Raw genomic sequence first — 21,743 nt, forward strand, 5'->3', positions numbered from 1 at the left:
TGGCAATTTATTGCATGGGCTGATGCCCTCAGATCCAGGGCAAAACGGCTGAGGGAACCCCCAAGCGCAGTGAGTTTGAACAGGGAGGACGCTGTGTTACCACCAATGGCGGTATGACCCCGTAATGTACTGTAGGCCATAGGAAGAACTGCAGGAGAAGTCACGACAGTACAGAAAGGCAGGTCGCTCACCATGTGGCAGTTGACTTCGGGGGCTGATGCTCTTATGTCTAGGGCAAAACAGACTGGGGAATGCCTAACCGTAGCAGATCTGGACGGGGAGGATGCTGAGGTACCGTATGATATGGTCCGACCTGGGTACGTGCCGTGTGATAGAAATACAGGGAAAGTGGAAGAAACGTGCAATGTGGAACTTGTTGATGCTGTAAAGAATATGAATGTGCTGCGTAAACGAACCAGTAAAGTTGTTCATTTGAAAGATGAAATGGACTGTGTCTTGATTTGTGCGGAACCGTCTATATGGAGCCTTCAGCAGTGCAGAGGGGACCCTGACGGAGCAGAAAGTGAAACCACAGGTATGAGAAGTAATGGACATTGTTTGCATGTGATGGGAGGCCAGGGTTCACCTGAAACATTAATCTTAGCCACGACTGCGACCAAGGCCCTACCTCACACCACAACATGCGACGCAGCGCTGCTTATCGGGCCAGGCAGTCACTACACAACAGGCGACACTCATAGACTTCCTCCAAATCCTCCTCGATGGACCTCACCCCGCCCCCACCAGCAGCAGTGCTGAACGACTTACCAAAACCGCGCAACTCCGCATTTACCAACGCCACAAACGTCATGGCAGCCCTTCATTCGGGCACATGCTCCCAGATGCCGCACAGCCTAATTTTTTACACAGATATATCCACTTTAATAAAGTGGTGTCATTGCCAGGAGAGCGCGGGCGTCATCCATTCTTACGTGGCCAAGACAAGCCTCCAGTGACAGCACTACAGCTTATCCCGCCTGACTCCAACACCGCTGGTGGTGCTCATGTTGCAGCGTCTGTACGAGCAGTGTAAGGCGGTGACGGATATCACGCAGCGCTGGAGCCCGTGGTACCAGGAGAGCCACCATTACCTGAAAAATCTACCAACATTTTGGTAAAGATCAGTCATTTATGAGTGTGGTCTGGGCTGAATCCTCCTGTAGGACCTTGCACAATGGTGGCCACAAGGGGGTGAGCATCGTTCTGGAACATAAACTCAGACTCGTTTGTGATTACCATCAGCTTTAGTTTTCACTACAATTAAGACATTGTGCGCCTGTTGTTAACACCCATTTATGTCTGAGGTCACGGTGACGTTACCGGGCTGTGCGTGCATTAAAAAGCGTGAGAGGGTCTGGATGCGGTCCTAGGAGACCTCAGGGCGTTACATGCGTCTCTTCAGGACAGATGGAGTCTTTACAGTGTAAGGCTACTTTCACACTTGCGTTTTTTTGCGCTGCGCTGCATGCGCACCGCAAACGCGCATAAAAAACGCATCATGTCTTTTTATGCGTTTTCTTGTTTTTTTGTGCATGGCTTTTAAAAAAAAAAGCATGCTTTTTTTGCGCTGACGTGCGCATGACTATGCGCACGTCAGCGCTCCCATAGACTATAATGTGTTTTGGGTGAATTTTGTGCTCATTGCATGCGTTTTATTGAGACAGGTCGGACGCACAAAAAATGCAACAGGATGCATTTTGTGCGCCCGGGCGCACACTACAAAAAAACGCATGCGCATACAACCGCGTACAAACGCATACAAACGTTTGACTATGCGCACCAATGTTAAGTATAGGAAAAAAACAAAAACGCAGCACAAAAAAAACGCAAGTGTGAAACCAGCCTAAGCCCATCGTGTGTTGTCACCATTGGTTGTAGGTGTCCTGCTATCAATGTGTCAATGTGACTGTTCGGAGCTGTGTCAGTCGTTACAATGTTTCGATTTTGCGCAGGACACAGCGACGGCGACGCTGCATACTCACAGGGAACCAACACAGGGAACCAATTACAGCTTTAATTATAAAATGACATTTTTACAACTTAACCCTTTACAGTCCACCTTCTATTATTAAAGTCCTTTTCCAGGTGTGCAGCCGACGCTCGGTGTAGTGTGAGACGTGACCTATTTACATATAGACCCCTAACACTATATAAATATATCCCTGTAATAAATATTCTCTAGACCCTCCACAGCCACGACTGCTACCTGAATACAGCAGAACACCAAGAAGCGGCGGCAGGGAAGCGCTGTCTCGCTAAATAACGGCGTTTGCGGTAACATATGATTCTCGGCTTCTTTTGTAATAATAGAAAATTTATAATAATCTCAACCAACAGAAAAACACAATAATCCAGTAGTTGTAGTGGCATCTCTGGCAATACCATACATTCCCGTGTTTCTAACCTGCGCCCGGTTTGGCTGAATGTCCGCTCAGGCATTTTGGCATTTTCTCTATTAATTGCTTAAACTTGCAGCTCTTCTCCAGGCCAGCAGGTGGTGCTGCAGAACTGTTATTTTATTTTGAGCCAGCAGGTGGCGCTGCAGAACTATGTTATTCTACTATTAGCGAGCAGGTGGCGCTGGAAACATGAGATTTTGCTCCATTCTCAGCAGAAGTGCTGAAGACTTTGCACTACTTTTCTTGGCCACAGGCAGCTTTTACAGATCTGATTCTCCTCCAATTCTACTTCTAGTTTGCTCTATTTCCTCTTCTGGCCGGCCTTTGATGAACAGATCTCTGGTTTTGATTCTATTTCCATTTTTAACCTGAATATTTCTCATTCTACTTAATGTATTTTTCCTGAGTTATTGGATTTGTAGCTAGTTCTCCTTCTGACCAGCAGGTGGTGCTGGAGATCCCTTCAGGCCTCAGACTATTCTAGGGGGGTGACTGATTTATTCTCTGCATTTTCTATAGTTTTTTTTCTGCACAATTTTATCTATGAAATATATAAGAAATGACAGATCCAGAGTGATCTACCACACGAGGGCGGAGCTCACATATCATGTGGGCGGAGGAAGGGCGGGCCTCTTCAGCTTCTGCTCCGTGGTTCTTTTTCATAAATTTCAGGATTTTATGACGTAAGAAGCGCAAATCTATCTTCATTTGAAAAGTCGAACCTCGTCTCTCTGAATGTGCTCATAACAAGACTGCGGAGGGAAACAAAGTGCAATTATGTCAGTGCCCCTGAGGTGCCATAGCCCCGCCCCTGAGGTGCCATAGCTCCGCCCCCGATGATGACATCACTGATATAATATAATGATATTGCAATAACTCTTTTTGTAATATATTATTCTTGTGTACAATTTGCTGAAGGTGATTTTCCTTTTCATTCTATAACCCAGAACAAAACACTTCATATATCTCCTGAATCGTTACAAACCTCCAGAGCTGTCAGCAGAAAGTCATTAATTCCTCCTCGGTTACTGGGATCCATCAGGTCTTGAATGAAGTGGATTTCTGCTCCTAAGTGCTGTATCCTGGAGAAGAAAAAAGTCCAAACATTATAAGCTGTTCTATACTACTATAAATGTCATGTGATCATTCCCAGCTAATCAAAATCTCAGGATCTCATCTTATACAGGGAGCTCCCCCTAGTGGTGGCTGCAAACAGGATCTTATCATGTATCTCTGTATACAGGGAGCTCCCCCTAGTGGTGGCTGCAAACAGGATCTTATCATGTATCTCTGTATACAGGGAGCTCCCCCTAGTGGTGACTGCAGACAGGATCTCATCATGTATCTCTGTATACAGGGAGCTCCCCCTAGTGGTGATTGCAGACAGGATCTTATCATGTATCTCTGTATACAGGGAGCTCCCCCTAGTGGAGGCTGCAGACAGGATCTTATGTATCTCTGTATACAGGGAGCTCCCCATAGCGGTGGCTGTAGACAGAATCTTATCATGTATCTCTGTATAAAGGGAGCTCCCCCTAGTGGTGGCTGCAGACAGGATCTTATCATGTATCTTTGTATACAGGGAGCTCCCCCTAGTGGTGGCTGCAGACAGGATCTTATCATGTATCTCTGTATACAGGGAGCTCCTCCTAGTGGTAACTGCAGACAGGATCTGATCATGTATCTCTGTATACAGCTAGCTCCCCCTAGTGGTGGCTGCAGACAGGATCTTATCATGTATCTTTGTATACAGGGAGCTCCCTCTAGTGGTGGCTGCAGACAGGATCTTATCATGTATCTCTGTATACAGGGAGCTCCCCCTAGTGGTGACTGCAGACAGGATCTTATCATGTATCTCTGTATACACGGAGCTCCCCCTAGTGCTGACTGTAGACAGGATCTTATCATGTATCTATGTTTTCAGGGAGCTCCCCCTAGTGGTGGCTACAGACAGGATCTTATCATGTATCTCTGTATACAGGGAGCTCCCCCTAGTGGTAGCTGCAGACAGGATCTTATCATGTATCTCTGTATACAGGGAGCTCCCCCTAGTGGTGGCTGCAGACAGGATCTTATCATGTATCTCTGTATACAGGGAGCTCCCCCTAGGTGTGGCTGCAGACAGGATCTTATCATGTATCTCTATATACAGGGAGCTCCCCCTAGTGGTGACTGCAGACCGAATCTTATCATGTATCTCTGGGTACAGGGAGCTCCCCCTAGTGGTGACTGCAGACAGAATCTTATCATGTATCTAAGTATACAGGGAGCTCCCCCTAGTGGTGGCTGCAGACAGGATCTTATCATGCATCTCTGTATACAGGGAGCTCCCTCTAGTGAGGGATAACCAGCCAGGCAAAACTGACTGCTGCAGGCTGCACCCCTCAGCTGCCAGCTGTATTATGGCTGGTTATCAAGAATAGAGGGGTCCCCATGTTGTTTTTTTAAATTATTTAAATAAATAATTTTAAAAAAATGGCTTAGGTTCCCCTCCACTTTTTACAACCCGCCAAGCTAAAGAAGACAACTGGGGGCTGGTATTCCCAGGCTAGTAAGGGGCCATGGAAGCTGGTCCCCCCAGCTTAAAAATAGAAGCCCACAGCCGTCCCAGAAAAGGCGCATCTATTAGATTGTCACGGCGTACGACAGAACATCGGACAGGTGAGGGATATGGTAGTGTTTTGGTTTTTTTTTACAGAAGACCATGGTTTCAATTGAATGGGCGTTAGGTGAGTATTATTAATGTTTATTATTTTCAGCTTTTTTTTACAGTGGACAATGGCTTCTCTGGAATGGGTGTAAGGTGAGCATAATTTTGTTTTTTATTTTTCAACAAAAAAAGTAAAACAGTGTGTATTTTTATTTCAAATAAAGGACTTTATTCTGGCTGTGTCTTCATTTAGAATCTGACTATGGGGTTAGTAATGGATAGATGTCTTCAAAACGCCTCTCCATTACTAACTCGTGGGCTCTATGTCAAGGACCATAAAATAACTGACATCAACCTCACAAATATTACCCAACTTACCAACACACCAGGGCAGGTGGGAAGTGCCGGGCAAAGTGCCAGAATTGGCGCATCTAATACATGAGCCTTTTCTGGGGCAGCTGCGGGCTTCTATTTTTAGGCTGGGAGGGCCAATATCCATGGCCCCTTAACAGCCTGAGAATACGAGCGCCAAGCTGTCTGCTTTAGCAAGGCTGATTGTCATAAATGAAGGGGGGACCCCGCAACTTTTTTAAAGCAGACAGCTGGGCGCTCGTATTCTCAGGCTGGTAAGGGGCCATGGATATTGGCCCTCCCAGCCTAAAAATAGACGCCTGCAGCCGCCCCAGAAAAGGCTCATGTATTAGATGGGCAGAATTGTGGCTCAGTGGGTAGCAGTGCAGCCTTGCAGTGCTGGGGTCCTGGGTTCAAATCCCACCAAGGACAACATCTGCAAGGAGTTGTATGTTCTCCCTGTGTTTGCGTGGGTTTCGTCCGGGTACTCCGGTTTCCTCCCACATTCAAAAGACATACTGATAGGGAATTTAGATTGTGAGCCCCATCGGGGACAGCGATGATAATGTGTGCAAAACTGTAAAGCGCTGCGGAATATCTTAGCGCTATATAGAAATAAAGATTATTATTAAAGATTTAACTATAGCACAGGCGCCAGCTGATGAATACCCTCATCAGTCGATGCTTGCTCTCGCTGTTATCAGCGACAGCAGACATAGGCTGATGGGAGTAGTACTCTCCCATCAGTCGATGCCTGTGACCGGAGGTAAACTTTTTACCGCCGGTCACAGCTGCTGGCTCACACTGTCATCTGACAGAGTGGGAACCACAGCTCTCTGACCGGCGGTAAGATTATTAGCTGGTGTTTCTCACGTTGTAATGCAGATGACAGCGTGGGAAACAACAGATGCTCGGGGTGCCAAACTTGAACAATAACATAGACTTCCAGGAGAAGTCCGTGTTCGGGGTCTGTACCTGATTAATAGGTGTTCAGTACGGACCCCGAACTTTACTGTTTGGGTTCGCCCATCTCTAATCACAACGTATCACTTCTACACTTCTCACCCTGCTCGAGACACCACATATATGAGCAGGGGCAGCAGATCGTCCATGGGGAGCTTGTAGTCTTTACTGACCACCCGAGATACTGTCTTCTCGATCTCCAGATACGTCTTCAGGATGATTTCCAGCTTCTCCTTCGGGTCGACCGTTGAGCTGAGAAACAAATTTAACAAAAAAATATATAAAAGTTTTATCTAGAGATCTCAGAAACTGACTGTGCTTATTTGGGGGTACACCGGGTTGTCAGGCAAAGTGGCCAGTGTAAACAGATAGTCAGACCCTTCAGGTCTTTAGTACTTGATGGCAGAGCAGTCACTGAAGCAGCTGAGGACATGCATTGTGGCTCTGTATAAATTATGGGCATAATAATCAGATTTTTGCCAAAGGAGGAGCTCCCCTTTAATTTTCCATTCTGTCATTACATGCAAGTCACTGAGAAATACAGCCGAGCGCCCGCAAACATGCTCTGGTTCTCTGCATCACGAACAATGTAGCAGAGTTTTAGAATGCAGCAGATACATGAGGTCACAATGTAACACCCAGAATTCTGCCCCTGGGGAGATGATCAGCTCATATTAACCCTGAGTTTGCTGTAGGACTTACATGATCTTCTGCAGACACTCGGTCGCAGACTGGAAACACTTGTGTCTCACGATGGAATATCTCTGAAAATAGAAATGGAATAAATCACTAAATCTTCTTTGCCAACAACAAAGACTCACTGCAAACCTTCACATCATGAGACATCAGTCACTCCCAGAGCTGCAGTCACTATTCTGCTGTTACATCGTGTCTTATTCTCCAGTCACCTCCAAAGGCTGCGGTCGCTATTCTGTTACATTGTGTATTATCCTCTTCACCTGGAGAGCTGCAGTCACTATTCTGTAGTTACATTATGTTATATCCTCTAATCACCTCCAGAGCTGCAGTCATTATTCTGCTGTTACATCTTGTTATATTCTCCAGTCACCACCAGAGCTGTGGTGACTATTTTGCTGTTGCATCATGCTATATTCTCCAGGCCCCACCAGAGCTGCAGTTACTGTCCTAATTGCTGCGGGTTTTAAACAGTTAGGGGAAAGTAATGGAGCTTTTCAGAAAAGCACAGCAAACGAAAATAATTAACAAGAAACAATCAGATTGTGACTGGCTTGGGACAGCATTGGAGTAAAAAAGAGAGCAGATCTCCGGGAGCTGTATACAGGGGTCTATATATCTACTGTCAAGATTCTACCACTCGCTGGGTCCTAGGGATGCTGTGAGTGACATCTCAGCTGCCCTATGCATACATGGGGCATGTCAGGCAGTCAGCGCTGTGACAGCTCAGTGGTTTGCTTACTCTGTGCCCTGTATTTTGATATTGTTATCTTTGGTTGCTAGACCTTGGATTTGCCTTTTGACTTCCCATTTGTATAACCCCTTTTGCCTTTAACATATTCTGACTTTTGTCACTTGATGCTACATGTGACCCTATATCTCACCTTTGTCCTGGGATAGGGTGTGGGCTGCGCTGGGTTCCTGGACAGCGGCAGAGTCCGGGTCTGGGGGAGAACCAGGGGCAATTGTGTTTTTACTGAATTGTTGTGGTAACGTGCAGGGTGGACATGCCGTGAGGTTGGGGGACAGCGTCATACACAAGGGGGTTAGTACCAAGGAGGCGGCACATGCAGCTGGGGGATGAGAACCTCCAAAGAGTGGAGAGCACAGAGCATGAAGGAGGGTGAGAGAGGGGCTCAAGGCCATGAGTGTGGACGCACAGGACCCAAGCCCACCCTGGAAGAGATGAGTGGAGCCCTGTGATGGGCATGATTGTGTGGGCAGCATGGCACTATTGGGGGCTGTATGGCTACATAGGTACAAAGCGTATTATTTGGCACCTTATTGGCAACCTATGGCTCTGGTGTCATTGTCTTCTGCTCTTGGTGAATTTTCAGTTCAGTGTGAATAAATTACAGTCAAAACTTCTGAGACAGTTTCACATTTTCCCTCTTAAGTGTTTTCCCTCTTTCATTCAGATGTTTCTATGGTTACTGAGGACAATTATAAACATTCCACCAATTGTTACATTTTAATTGACAAGTCCATGAACTTTCTGTGGCCTCAATACATTGTGAGTGACCCCTCCATGAACGAGAAGCCCCCGGACATTGTGAGTGACCCCTCCATGGACGAGAAGCCCCCGGACATTGTGAGTGACCCCCTCCATGGATGAAAAGCCCCCGCACATTGTGAGTGACCCCCTCCATGGAAGAGAGGCCCCCATACATTGTGAGTGACCTCTCCATGGATGAGTAGCCCCCACACATTGTGAGTGACCCCCTCCATGGATTAGAAGCCCCCACACATTGTGAGTGACCCCCTCCATGGATGAGAAGCCCCCACACATTGTGAGTGACCCCCTTCATGGATGAGAAGCCCCCACACATTGTGAGTGACCCCCTCCATGGATGAGAAGCCTCCACACATTGTGAATGATCCCCTCCATGGATGAGAAGCCCCTGCACATTGTGAGTGATCACTCCATGGATGAGAAGCCTCCACACATTGTGAGTGACCCCCTTCATGGATGAGAAGCCCCCACACATTGTGAGTGACCCCTCCATGGATGAGAAGCCTCCACACATTGTGAGTGACCCACTCCATGGATGAGAAGCCCCCACACATTGTGAGTGATCACTCCATGGATGAGAAGCCTCCACACATTGTGAGTGACCCCCTTCATGGATGAGAAGCCTCCACACATTGTGAATGATCCCCTCCATGGATGAGAAGCCCCTGCACATTGTGAGTGACCCCCTCCATGGATGAGAAGCCTCCACACATTGTGAGTGACCCCCTTCATGGATGAGAAGCCCCCACACATTGTGAGTGACCACTCCATGGATGAGAAGCATCCACACATTGTGAGTGACCCCCTCCATGGATGAGAAGCCCCCACACATTGTGAGTGACCCCTCCATGGATGAGAAGCCTCCACACATTGTGAGTGACCCACTCCATGGATGAGAAGCCCCCACACATTGTGAGTGACCCCCTCCATGGATGAGAAGCCCCCACACATTGTGAGTGACCCCCTTCATGGATGAGAAGCCCCCACACATTGTGAGTGACCACTCCATGGATGAGAAGCATCCACACATTGTGAGTGACCCCCTCCATGGATGAGAAGCCCCCACACATTGTGAGTGACCCCTCCATGGATGAGAAGCCTCCACACATTGTGAGTGACCCACTCCATGGATGAGAAGCCCCCACACATTGTGAGTGACCCCCTCCATGGATGAGAAGCCCCCACACATTGTGAGTGACCCTCTCCATGGAAGAGAGGCCCCCATACATTGTGAGTGACCTCTCCATGGATGAGAAGCCCCCGCACATTGTGAGTTAATGGGGTAAAGTTATTTTATCTGATGAAGCCCCTCTGATAACTCTACGTTTGATGAGACAAGAATGGGCAGCCATCAGTCAGGATCTGTCCAGGAGCCGATATCCAATGGAAGGGCCGAAGTCTTGAGGATAAGGGGCAGGAGTGAGGAGAATAAGGGGCAGGAGTGTGGGGAATAAGGGGCAGGAGTGTGGGGAATAAGGGGCAGGAGTGTGGGGAATAAGGGGCAGGAGTGTGGGGAATAAGGGGCAGGAGTGTGGGGAATAAGGGGCAGGAGTGTGGGGAATAAGGGGCAGGAGTGTGGGGAATAAGGGGCAGGAGTGTGGGGAATAAGGGACAGTAGTCTGGAGAATGAGGGGCAGGATTTTGGAGAATGAGGGGCAGGATTTTGGAGAATAAGGGGAAGGAGTCTGGAGAACAAGGGGCAGGAGTGTGGGGAATAAGGGGCAGGGAGCGTGGGGAATAAGGGGCAGGAGTGTGGAGAATAAGGGGCAGGAGTGTGGGGAATAAGGGGCAGGGAGCGTGGGGAATAAGGGGCAGGAGTGTGGAGAATAAGGGGCAGGAGTGTGGAGAATAAGGGGCAGGAGTGTGGAGAATAAGGGGCAGGAGTGTGGGGAATAAGGGGCAGGATGTGGAGGATAAGGGGCAGGAGTCTGGGGAATAAAGGGCAGGAGTGTGGGGAATAAGGGACAGGAGTGTGGAATAATAAGGGGCAGGAGTCTGGAGGATAAGGGGCAGGAGTGTGGGGAATAAGGGGCAGGAGTGTGGAGAATAAGGGGCAGGAGTGTGGGAAATAAGGGGCAGGGAGCGTGGGGAATAAGGGGCAGGAGTGTGGAGAATAAGGGGCAGGAGTGTGGGGAATAAGGGGCAGGAGTCTGGGGAATAAAGGGCAGGAGTGTGGGGAATAAGGGACAGGAGTGTGGAATAATAAGGGGCAGGAGTGTGGAATAATAAGGGGCAGGAGTGTGGGGAATAAGGGGCGGGAGTGTGGGGAATAAGGGGCGGGAGTGTGGGGAATAAGGGGCAGGAGTGTGGGGAATAAGGGGCAGGAGTGTGGGGAATAAGGGGCAGGAGTGTGGGGAATAAGGGGCAGGAGTGTGGGGAATAAGGGGCAGGAGTGTGGGGAATAAGGGGCAGGAGTGTGGAATAATAAGGGGCAGGTGTCTGGAGGATAAGGGGCAAGAGTGTGGGGAATAAGGGGCAGGAGTGTGGGGAATAAGGGACAGGAGTGTGGGGAGTAAGGGGCAGGAGTGTGGGGAATAAGGGGCAGGAGTGTGGAGGTAAAGGGGCAGGAGTGTGGAGGTAAAGGGGCAGGAGTGTGGGGAATAAGGGGCAGGAGTGTGGGGAATAAGGGGCAGGAGTGTGGGGAATAAGGGGCAGGAGTCTGGAGAACAAGGGGCAGAAGTGTGGGGAATAAGGGGCAGGGAGCGTGGGGAATAAGGGGCAGGGAGAGTGGGGAATAAGAGGCAGGAGTGTGGAGAATAAGGGGCAGGAGTGTGGAGAATAAGGGGCAGGAGTGTGGAATAATAAGGGGCAGGAGTGTGGAATAATAAGGGGCAGGAGTGTGGAGAATAAGGGGCAGGAGTGTGGAGAATAAGGGGCAGGAGTGTGGAGAATAAGGGGCAGGAGTGTGGAGAATAAGGGGCAGGAGTGTGGAATAATAAGGGGCAGGAGTGTGGAGAATAAGGGGCAGGAGTGTGGAGAATAAGGGGCAGGAGTGTGGAGAATAAGGGGCAGGAGTGTGGAGAATAAGGGGCAGGAGTGTGGAGAATAAGGGGCAGGAGTGTGGAGAATAAGGGGCAGGAGTGTGGAGAATAAGGGGCAGGAGTGTGGAGGATAAGGGGCAGGAGTGTGAGGAATAGTTTATTGTACATGCATTTATCTCATAAATGAAATAAAAATATGGCGTGGGGGTCCCCCTCATTTTTCTTAACCATGTGTATTACCCCCTTCCCAGACTAGAAACATCAGTCCCCCATGTACATTAAGCTGGACGCACTGCACTGATTTTATATGTGACTGACATCTTTCTATTTTATGTATACATCTCTTCTCTTCTGACGCTGTGATTTTACTGTACTCGGCTGATGAAATGTCGGTTTTCTATGAGAAGTGCATTAAAATCAGATGGCACACCATGGTCCGTGTGCTGTTAGATTTTTTTTTCTCGCACCCTTTGACTTGCATTGGTGAGTCTCGTCCAATATATGAGGCCAGTCGGAGCATGCCATGCTTTTTTTTTTTCTAAATCCGATCCGAGCGGAGAAACAAATCGCAGATGAACACAGAATCATTAACTAACATTAATCAGAGATCTGATCTTTTATTGGATTGTACTAGTCCGTTTTAAATTCAGATGAGTATGAGCCTATACAGCCAGGTCCAGAAATCTTCGGCCTGAGACGAATCCTTGTGGTTTCAGCTCTGCAGGCTGCTATTTTGCTATTTTGGATGTGAAATAACACAACTGAGATGAGACTGAACTGGAGACATTCAGGTTTAATTAAAGGGGTTGAACAAAAGTGTCCTGTTCAGGAATTGCAGCCATTATTCTATAAATCCTCCTCATTTCAGGACTCAGAAGTAATTGCACAAATTCACTTTTCCATAAATAGAATGTTCATGTTTAACCCTTTGTAGAGAACCTTTTGCAGCAATGACAGCCTGAAGTCTGGAGGCCATGGTCATCACCATCGCTGGTCTCCTCTGGTGTGAGGCCTTGCAGCAATGACAGTCTGAAGTCTGGGGGCCATGGATGTCACCATCATTGGTTTGCTTTGGTGTGAGGCTTTGCAGCAATGCCAGCCTGAAGTCTGGAGGCCATGGCCGTCACCATCGCTGGATTCCTCCGGTGTGAAGCCTGAGGTCTGGAGGCTATGGCCTTCCCCATTGCTGGTCTCCAGTGTGAGGCCTTGCAGCAATAACGGTCTGAAGTCCATGGCTGTCACCATCACTGGTCTCCTCCAGTGTGAGGCTTTGATGCCTTTACTGCAGTGACTTCAGTTCTCGCATGTTTCTGGCTCGTTCTGCCTTCAGTTTTGTCTTCATCCGGTGAAATGCAGCTCGATGGGATGAGATCTGGTGAGGACTCGGCCATTGCAGAATATTTCACTTCTTTCTTTTGCAGAATGTTTTGGGTCATTGTCCATCTGTCCTGTGAAGCGTCGTCCATCATCCTTGCTGCATTTGGGTGAATCTGAGCAGAAAGTCTCGCCCTGTACACACAGGATTCATCCGGCTGCTTCTGTCTTCAGTCACATCATTAATAATCACTAGTGACGTGGTGCCATTGGGACCCATTCATGACGGCGCCATCACACCGCCTCCACCATGTGTTACACAGGATGTGCCGAGGATCAGGAGCCGCTCCAAGCCTTCTCCAGACTTTCTTCTTCCATCATTCTGGTACAGGTTGATCTCAGTTTCGCTTTTCCAGAACTGGGCGACTTCTTTAGATGTTTTTTGGCAAAATCTATTCTGGCCTTTCTCTTTTCCAGCTGGGTGACCCCTTTGTATTTGCTCTCATGTCGTCTTCTCTTTATGGTGGACTTAGGTACTGAGACCTTGACTTCCTGGACAGCGGTCTTCATTCGGGGGATGAGTTGGAGGGTTTTTTTCTTCCCCAAGGAAAGTATTCTGCGATCATTCATCACTGTTGTCTTCAGTGGACGTCTAGGCCTTTTTCAGTTCCCAGCTCACCAGGGTGCTCTTTTTTTGGCAGAATGTACTTAACTGTTGATTTGGCCACTCCTAACATTTCTGCCATCAGTCTGATGAATTTCTTCTTTTTCAGCCTATTGATGGTCTGTTTCTCTTCTATTGCGAGCTTCTTTCATCGCATGTTGTGGGTTAACAGTAACAGCCTCCAAATGCAAATGCCACACCTGGAATCAGCTCTAGACCTTTCACATCCTTAATTGATGATGGATTAATGAGGGAAAAGCTCATGCCGCCCATTAAAGAGCTTTTAAATTAACTGTCCAATACCTTTGGTCCATTTAAAAAGAGGCACTGCCATAATAGAGAGCTGAAATTCCTAAATCCCTCCTCCAATTAGGATGTGAATGTCCTCAAATTAAAGCAGAGATCTGTCACTTTATAGGGAACCTGTCACAAGCCAAAACACTATTAACCTGCACATATGGGGTTATTCTGCAGGTTAATAGTGTTATTAACCTGCCCGACGCCTGCACGTAGCCAAGCACTGTGGGGAGAACATGAACTTTAACACACACCACCCCCCCCACCTCCCGGCCGCATTCGGTTCCAGTCATAGGGGGGCACTGGTCCAGTCATTGCTCTCAGTATGTAGAGTGTCCGCTGTAACCGCCACTGGCGCTGACTGACACTCGTTCTACATTGCGGCCAGCTGTCAGTTGGTGTCAGGGCGCAGCAACAGATGCCTGGGCCAGTGCTGGCGCCACTCTCATGTCGGAAACCCGAACGCTGCGGGAAAGAATAAAAGTTAATTTTCCCACTGCAGCATTTAGGTGCGTGCAGGCGCCGGCAGTAACGATATTAACCTGCGGATTAGCCCATATCTGCAGTTTTAGTAAAGGACTAAAATGCCAAAATTTAGGTCGGTGTCCAAATATTTCTGGACCTCTCTGTATATGGGCATGGAGGGTACCGAGGAGTACACCGCTGCTCCACCATATGCTCTGATTCTCAGGAGGGATGACTATATAAGCCCCTACAGTGGGTCATGGAGTCCCCACAGTGGGTCATGGAGTCCCCACAGTGGGTCATGGGGCCCCTACAGTGGGTAATGGCACACAAGTCTCCTCTCTATGGTGGTATAACCCTAGACAAGAAGCTGCAGATGCACAAAGGAGGGCAGAATTCACACCATCACAAATAACACCTCAACCTCTTTTGTCTCTAGACCAATCACATGCTCTACAATCCCCTGAACCCCAAAAAATCACCATCAGACTCCAAATACCATGCAAGAAGACGTATGAAGGGCCACTGTCATCTCTTACCTGATTGGCCGTCAGCTTCACGTCCTTCAGGGGCCACAACTGCCTAATGGAGAAAAAAATAACAGAAGTCATAACTATTGTCATGATGAGTGACCACAATCATGTGTGAGGGTACATTACATTGTAGGAGACCGGTGGGAACTGGGACCCCAAAGCACATGTTTATCAGATGTATGGGCCCTTGTGGTGTTCCAAAAGCTGTGAAGACATACGTGTTCGACCTTGATCATGTAGCAATGTCCCCCACCCTGGACCTTTCTTGTAATAATGTCCCCCATCTTGGTATAATGTCCTCCATACTGAACCCCTATGTGGTATAATGTCCCCCCTCCTGGTATAATATCCTCTATCCTGGCCCCTGCTGCCTCATAAAATGTCCCCCATCTTGGTATAATGTCCTCCATATTGGGCCCCTATGTGGTATAATGTCCCTCATCCTGATGTAATGTCTTCTATCCTGGGCCACAGCCTCATATAATGTCCCCCATCGTGGTATAATGTCCTCTATGCTGGGACCTTGCCTTGTATAATGTCACCAATTGGTATAATGTCCTCCATCCTGGGCCTTTGCCTCGTATAATGCCCCCCATCCTGGTATAATGTCCTATATGCTGGGACCTTGCCTCGTATAACGTCACCAATCGGTATAATGTCCTCCATCCTGGGCCTTTGCCTCGTATAATGCCCCCCATCATGTTATAATGTCCTCTATCCTTGGCCCCTGACTTATATAATGGTCCCCAATAATGGAATAATATCTTCTATCCTGAACCCGTTTGATATAATGTCCTCCATCCTGGTATAATGTCGTCCATCCTGGGCCCCTACCTCGTATAATGTCCTCCATCCTGGTATAATGTCCCCTCATCCTTGGCCCCCGCCTCATATAATGTCCCCCATCCTGGTATAATGTCCTCCATATTGGGCCCCTACCTGGTATAATGTCCCCCATCCTGATATAATGTCCTCCATCCTGGGCCTCTGCCTCATATAATGGTCCTCAATAATGGAATAATGTCCTCTATCCTGGGTCCCTGCATCATATAATGTCCTCCATCTTGGTATAATGTCCTCTATCCTGGCCGCTGCCTCGCATAATGTCCCCAATCCTGGTATAATGTCCCTCATCCTGGGACCCTGCCTCGTTTAATGTCCCTTATCCTCATATGTAAGGTCCTCCATCCTGGTATAATGTCCTCTATCCTGGGCCCCATCCTGGTATAATGTCCTCTATCATGGGCCCCATCCTAGTATAATGTCCTCTATCCTGGGCCCCATCCTGGTATAATGTCCTCTATCCTGGGCCCCATCCTAGTATAAAGTCCTCTATCCTGGGCCCCATCCTAGTATAATGTCCTCTATCCTGGGCCCCATCCTGGTACAATGTACTATCTATCCTGCCCCCCCCATCCTGGTAGAATGTCCTATATCCTGCGCCCCATCCTAGTATAATGTCCTCTATCCTGGTCCCATCCTGGTATAATGTCCTCTATCCTGGGCCCCATCCTGGTATAATGTCCTCTATCCTGGGCCCCATCCTGGTATAATGTCCCCCATGTCGGCCTTCTTTCAGTAATAATGTCTTTGCTTTGCGGCTCCAAACAAATGTAAGAAAAAAATATACAGCTCTGGCTAAAATTAAGAGACCACTTTCCAATGTTCAGTTTCTCTGATTTTCCGCTTTATATTTTTGAGTAAAATGTAAATTGCTCTTTTAGTCTATAAACTTCTGACAACAAGTCTCCGAATTTCCAAGCAATAAGTTTTGTATTTTTTTTCTGACAAAGAAAAATGGTTAAAATTAAAAAAAAACACCAGTGCTTTCAGACCTCAAACAATGCAAAGAAAACAAGTTCATAATCATTTAGAAACAACAATACTAATGTTTTACCTCAGGAAGAGTTCAGAAATCAATATTCTGTGGGATCCCCATGATTGTTAACCCCAGCTTTCCTGCGTCTTGGCTGCTTTCCTCCAGTCTCTCACGCTGCTTTTGGGTGACCTTATGCCGCTCCTGGGACACATATGTCAGCAGTTCTTCTTTGTCTGATGGCTTGTGACTCTCCATCTTCCTCCTGATTACAGTCCAGAGGTTTTCAGTGGGGTTCAGGTCTGGAGATTGGGCGGCCATGACAGGGATTTGGTGTGGTGGTCTCTTAATTTTTGCCAGAGCTGTGTATCTTTTTCTCACCTTCCCCTACTCCCCGACATGCGGCGTCCTCTTCCATAGCCAGTGCAGAAGTCGGCAACTGACTTCAGTGTGCAAGTGATTGGCAGCCATGATGTCACTGCCATGCTCCACCAGTGAGCTGCACGCTGACGTCAGCTGTCGGATTCTGATTGACCAGCAGCGTATATTGCAGTGCACGGACCCGACGGGTCTCTACAACACATTTCAACTGAATGAGCGTCCTCAGATGTTGGCGGGCGTCCTCCTCCTGCATGGGACTGGCTGCGGTTCCAACCTCTGATACTGACATCATTATGCCCCTGTATGTGACTGATATCAGCCCCTCTTATAACGCTACAGTACTGATATATTGATCAGAGATGATAATCGGTGTAGAGGGGGTACAGACACCTCAGATCTCTTCGGTGAAGGAAGTTAAGTATTTGGGGCCAGATATATAATCGAACCTTTCTGACCTCCCGTTTCGGGTTCGGTGAGATCTTCAGTTTTTGTGCCCCTCTGACCTCCCGCTTTGGGGTCCCACTGACCTACCACTTTGAGGCCCCTCTGATCACCAGTTTTGGGGCCTCTCTGATCACCAGTTTTGGGGCCCCTCTGACCTCCCACTTCAGGGACCCTCTGACCTCCCGCTTCGGGGCCCCTCTTCTCCCGTGGACTCACTTCTGTACATCCAGAAACTCCAGCAGTTTGGTGTCAGTCAGGTGACCCAGGCGCACGATGCCCTGCCAGTAGAGGGCGTCCTCCTGCTGCCGGTACAGCATGTACAGCATGAAGAGGTCGGCGTGGAAGCGCGGCAGGATGGCCGGGAGGATGAGTGTGGAGGGGCTCAGGTCCTCGCTGAAAATAATAACAAATATCACAATCAGCCCACACCCCGTGGTGCAATTCCAGCAATCCAGCGTGAGTGTGAGTGATTCCAGATTATCAGATGGTTGATACGGCCTCCAGTTGTGGCGATTAGAGATGAGCGAATATTTCAATGTTCGGTTCGGATTACGATCACCGAATTAGCAATATTCGCCGAACATAACGAAACGCCAATCTCCTCAATGGGAGGCAAAAACAAACGCATGCACAACACCTTATAACGGCCCCAAATGCTGCCAAAACACATCAAACGAGCGGCAGACTCCAGGAAAGTGGCCTCAATTCACCCACAGTACAGATTTTAGCATGGAACTGCAGCCATCAGCCAGGCATGAGGTATCATCGGGGTCTGGGACGGCATTTACAGCTTTCCAATCAACGTCACAGTAAGACGAGGTGGGTGAGGGATCGGTGTAGGCCTCCTGTGCTGGGAGTCCTGATACCACATGCAACACCTCTACCTGCTTTCATGCTGAGCCACACTCAGGTGACACAGATATCAGTTTTGTAGACGACCATTGTCAGAAAAATTTAAGGATAATAACACGGGTAGTTGAGTCCAAAGAAGTGGAGGCCTGACGGTCTCGGAGGCCTACTGCTAAAGGCAACACGCATGAAGGAGACCCAACCAGGAGTGTTCATATTTCCAAAAATTATTGGCAGACCCCACCATAGCGGCATCAATTGCAATAGTGTAAAACTAGTATAATGGGGACCGACACCTCTTCCACTACAGCCAACCCAGCAGATGGAGACAGGAACGGCCAAGGTGGTGAAACCACTGTGCCACAGACCTCGGAAAGCCTGGAGGGGCGTAACTAGGTGGCCTACCAAAGGCGAATTTAGATAAGCAGCAGCAGACGACACCGCGACCCAAGCAGGGACAAGGAGGTGGCACCAGGTGCTACTCCAGGACTGACTGAAGGTAACTGAACCCCTACCGCGTGTAAGCTGCTACAGCCCGAAGGAGGGATGACGAGGGTCAGGATGCCGTTCAGACCCTACTTCGTCCTGCCCCAGATCCAAGCTTAAAAAATTTTGGCCATCGGTGCAGATTTCCTCACCTTGATTGTGAAGCTTCTGAGTACACGTCTGATGAACATGGCATAGAATGTGTCAGCAGCTCTTCAGACGCACCCTCCTGTGGTTCCCCAGTCAGCTGAATGGTTGGATAGATGGGACGCGGGGGGGGGAAAGGAAGGGGAGTTTGGGTGCCACCTCTGTGGACTGTACTGGGTGTGATGTTGAGGTGGAGTAAGAGGAGGAGAGGACACTTGAAGCTGCGCTTGCCATCCACTCAAATACATGCTCTTTCTGGGCATCATCGACAAGGCGTACCGCTGTGTGCAAAACATTACCACCTACCCCACGTACACCTTGAACACCAAGCCCGATTCCCCTTCCACCACGGCTTTGCTTTTTCTCAGTCATGCTGCTCAGATAGTGAGGTAGGAGCTCAGCATTTGCAACCAAAAATCAGATTTTAAACTCTGCACCACCTCTGCAAACAGCTGAATTTTAGCTACAGTAAATTCAAAGTTGCAATATGGCGTGCTGCATCGTGATAGTCACAGAAAAAGCACAATAGAAGCAGAGCACAACACACTTGGAGGACAGGTGCCCTGCCGGGTTGGCCTGTGGACCTCAGTAATGGCAAAAAAGTGCTGGAAGGTAAATGTTACAGCCACACTGGACAGTAGCTCTCTACACTATCTGACTGATATACAGCCGCCTAACTAACTAGCTAAACTCTTGCGGCTATCGGTGCCATCGTCAGGAGCAGCCTCTCTGCGCTGTATCAGTGTACAAATGGCGCTAAAACAAGATGTCCGCTATTTATAAGGAGGGGGACATGTGATTTCAGCAGCCAATGACACAAGCCGTAGTGTCAGCACATTGTGGGTGTTTCCTGCGCCCTGATTGGCTAGCCGCAATGTGTACACAGAAAGTTAGGAAAAAAAAAATGACTGTTTACAAGAACGCCGCGCCTCTGAGCTCTGCAACCCCCCTCATCACACATGTGCCAAACGCTCATCACACACCACCAATATCACAGCCAAAGTGTGGGAAATACTTTAGTGGCAACGTAGATATTTTCCCGCACTTTTACCAAATGTTTCAAATTTTTACGGATTTTATAAAATTTTGCTCGTGTTTCCGATCACGATTCCGAATGCGCCATATTCGTGCCGTATTTATATTTGGCGATCGCTCATCTCTAGTGGTGATCTCCGATGTCGCTGTGGATTATCCCAGTTGATGATTCTGACGCCGGATTACAACATGATGGAAAGTGTCCGGAGAATCCGATGATTATTAATGTTTCCTAATGTCTCCATCATAAAAGCCACAAAAAAAAGAAAAGAGAAATCTTCACCTCATTTCATCGTCGTCCGTCAGCGAACGGCCACTTTTATCTGCTTTCATGGCAAGTAAAACTCTAAAAATAGATAAGAGAGGATAATTAGGAATAAAAACACTAACCCACCGGACACCAGGGATCATTATTATTACACCGGACACCAGGGATAATATCATTATTATTACACCGGACACCAGGGATAATATCATTATTATTACCCCAGGACACCAGGGATAATATCATTATTATTACACCGGACACCAGGGATAATATCATTATTATTACACCGGACACCAGGGATAATATCATTACTATTACCCCGGACACCAGGGATAATATCATTATTATTACCCCAGGACACCAGGGATAATATCATTATTATTACCCCAGACACCAGGGATAATATCATTATTATTACCCCAGGACACCAGGGATAATATCATTACTATTACCCCGGACACCAGGGATAATATCATTATTATGCCAGACACCTGGGATAATATCATTATTATTACCCCAGACACCAGGGATATCATTATTATTACCCCGGACACCAGGGATAATATCATTATTATTACCCCGGACACCAGGGATAATATCATTATTATTACCCCAGACACCAGGGATAATATCATTATTATTACCCCGGACACCAGGGATAATATAATTATTATTATGCCAGACACCAGGGATAATATCATTATTATTACCCCGGACACCAGGGATAATATCATTATTATTTCCCTGGACAACAGGGATAATATTATTATTACTACACCAGACACCAGGGATAATATCATTATTATTACCCCAGACACCAGGGATAATATTAATAATAATCTTTATTTTTATATAGCGCTAACATATTCCACAGCGCTTTACAGTTTGCACACATTATCATCACTGTCCCCGATGGGGCTCACAATCTAAATTCCCTATTAGTATGTCTTTAGAATGTGGGAGGAATCTGGAGTACCCGGAGGAAACCCACGCAAACACGGGGAGAACATACAAACTCCTTGCAGATGTTGTCCTTGGAGGGATTCGAACTCAGGACCACTGAGCCACCGTGCCGCCAGGGATAATATCATTATTATTACCCCAGACACCAGGAATAATATCATTATTATTACCCCGGACACCAGGGATAATATCATTATTATTACCCCGGACACCAGGGATAATATTATTATTATTACCCCTGACACCAGGGATATTATCATTATTATTACTCCGGACACCAGAGATAATATTATTATTATTACCCCGGACACCAGGGATAATATTATTATTAATATCCCTGGTGTCAGGGGTAATATCATTATTACTACCCCGGACACCAGGGATAATATTATTATTATTACCCCGGACACTAGGGATAATATTATTATTATTACCCCAGACACCAGGGATAATATCATTATTATTGCCCCTGACACCAGGGATAACATCATTAAATTACCCCGATTACCAGGGATAACATCATTAAAT

At 47.7% G+C, this 21,743-nt stretch overlaps 1 protein-coding gene across 6 annotated transcripts in view; it reads right to left on the minus strand.

Annotated features, from left to right (window-relative positions):
* Positions 1-2,000: 2,000 nt before the first annotated feature.
* The window catches only part of ALS2CL (ALS2 C-terminal like), a 179,088-nt gene continuing 159,345 nt past the window's right edge, over positions 2,001-21,743 (minus strand). For all 6 annotated transcript variants that reach the window (XM_073551146.1, XM_073551141.1, XM_073551144.1 and 3 more), the window contains 7 exons: positions 20,268-20,330; positions 17,684-17,860; positions 14,833-14,875; positions 7,066-7,127; positions 6,466-6,615; positions 3,385-3,481; positions 2,001-3,151 (listed from right to left, as the gene is read on the minus strand). In XM_073551146.1, the coding sequence (XP_073407247.1) occupies positions 3,104-3,151; positions 3,385-3,481; positions 6,466-6,615; positions 7,066-7,127; positions 14,833-14,875; positions 17,684-17,860; positions 20,268-20,330 (640 nt within the window). In that variant the 3' untranslated portion in view covers positions 2,001-3,103. The remainder of the gene's footprint in view (positions 3,152-3,384; positions 3,482-6,465; positions 6,616-7,065; positions 7,128-14,832; positions 14,876-17,683; positions 17,861-20,267; positions 20,331-21,743) is intronic.

This window comes from Dendrobates tinctorius, unplaced genomic scaffold (assembly GCF_039654945.1).
Source record: "Dendrobates tinctorius isolate UK_male_01 unplaced genomic scaffold, ASM3965494v1 ptg000173l, whole genome shotgun sequence".
NCBI lineage: Eukaryota > Metazoa > Chordata > Amphibia > Anura > Dendrobatidae > Dendrobates > Dendrobates tinctorius.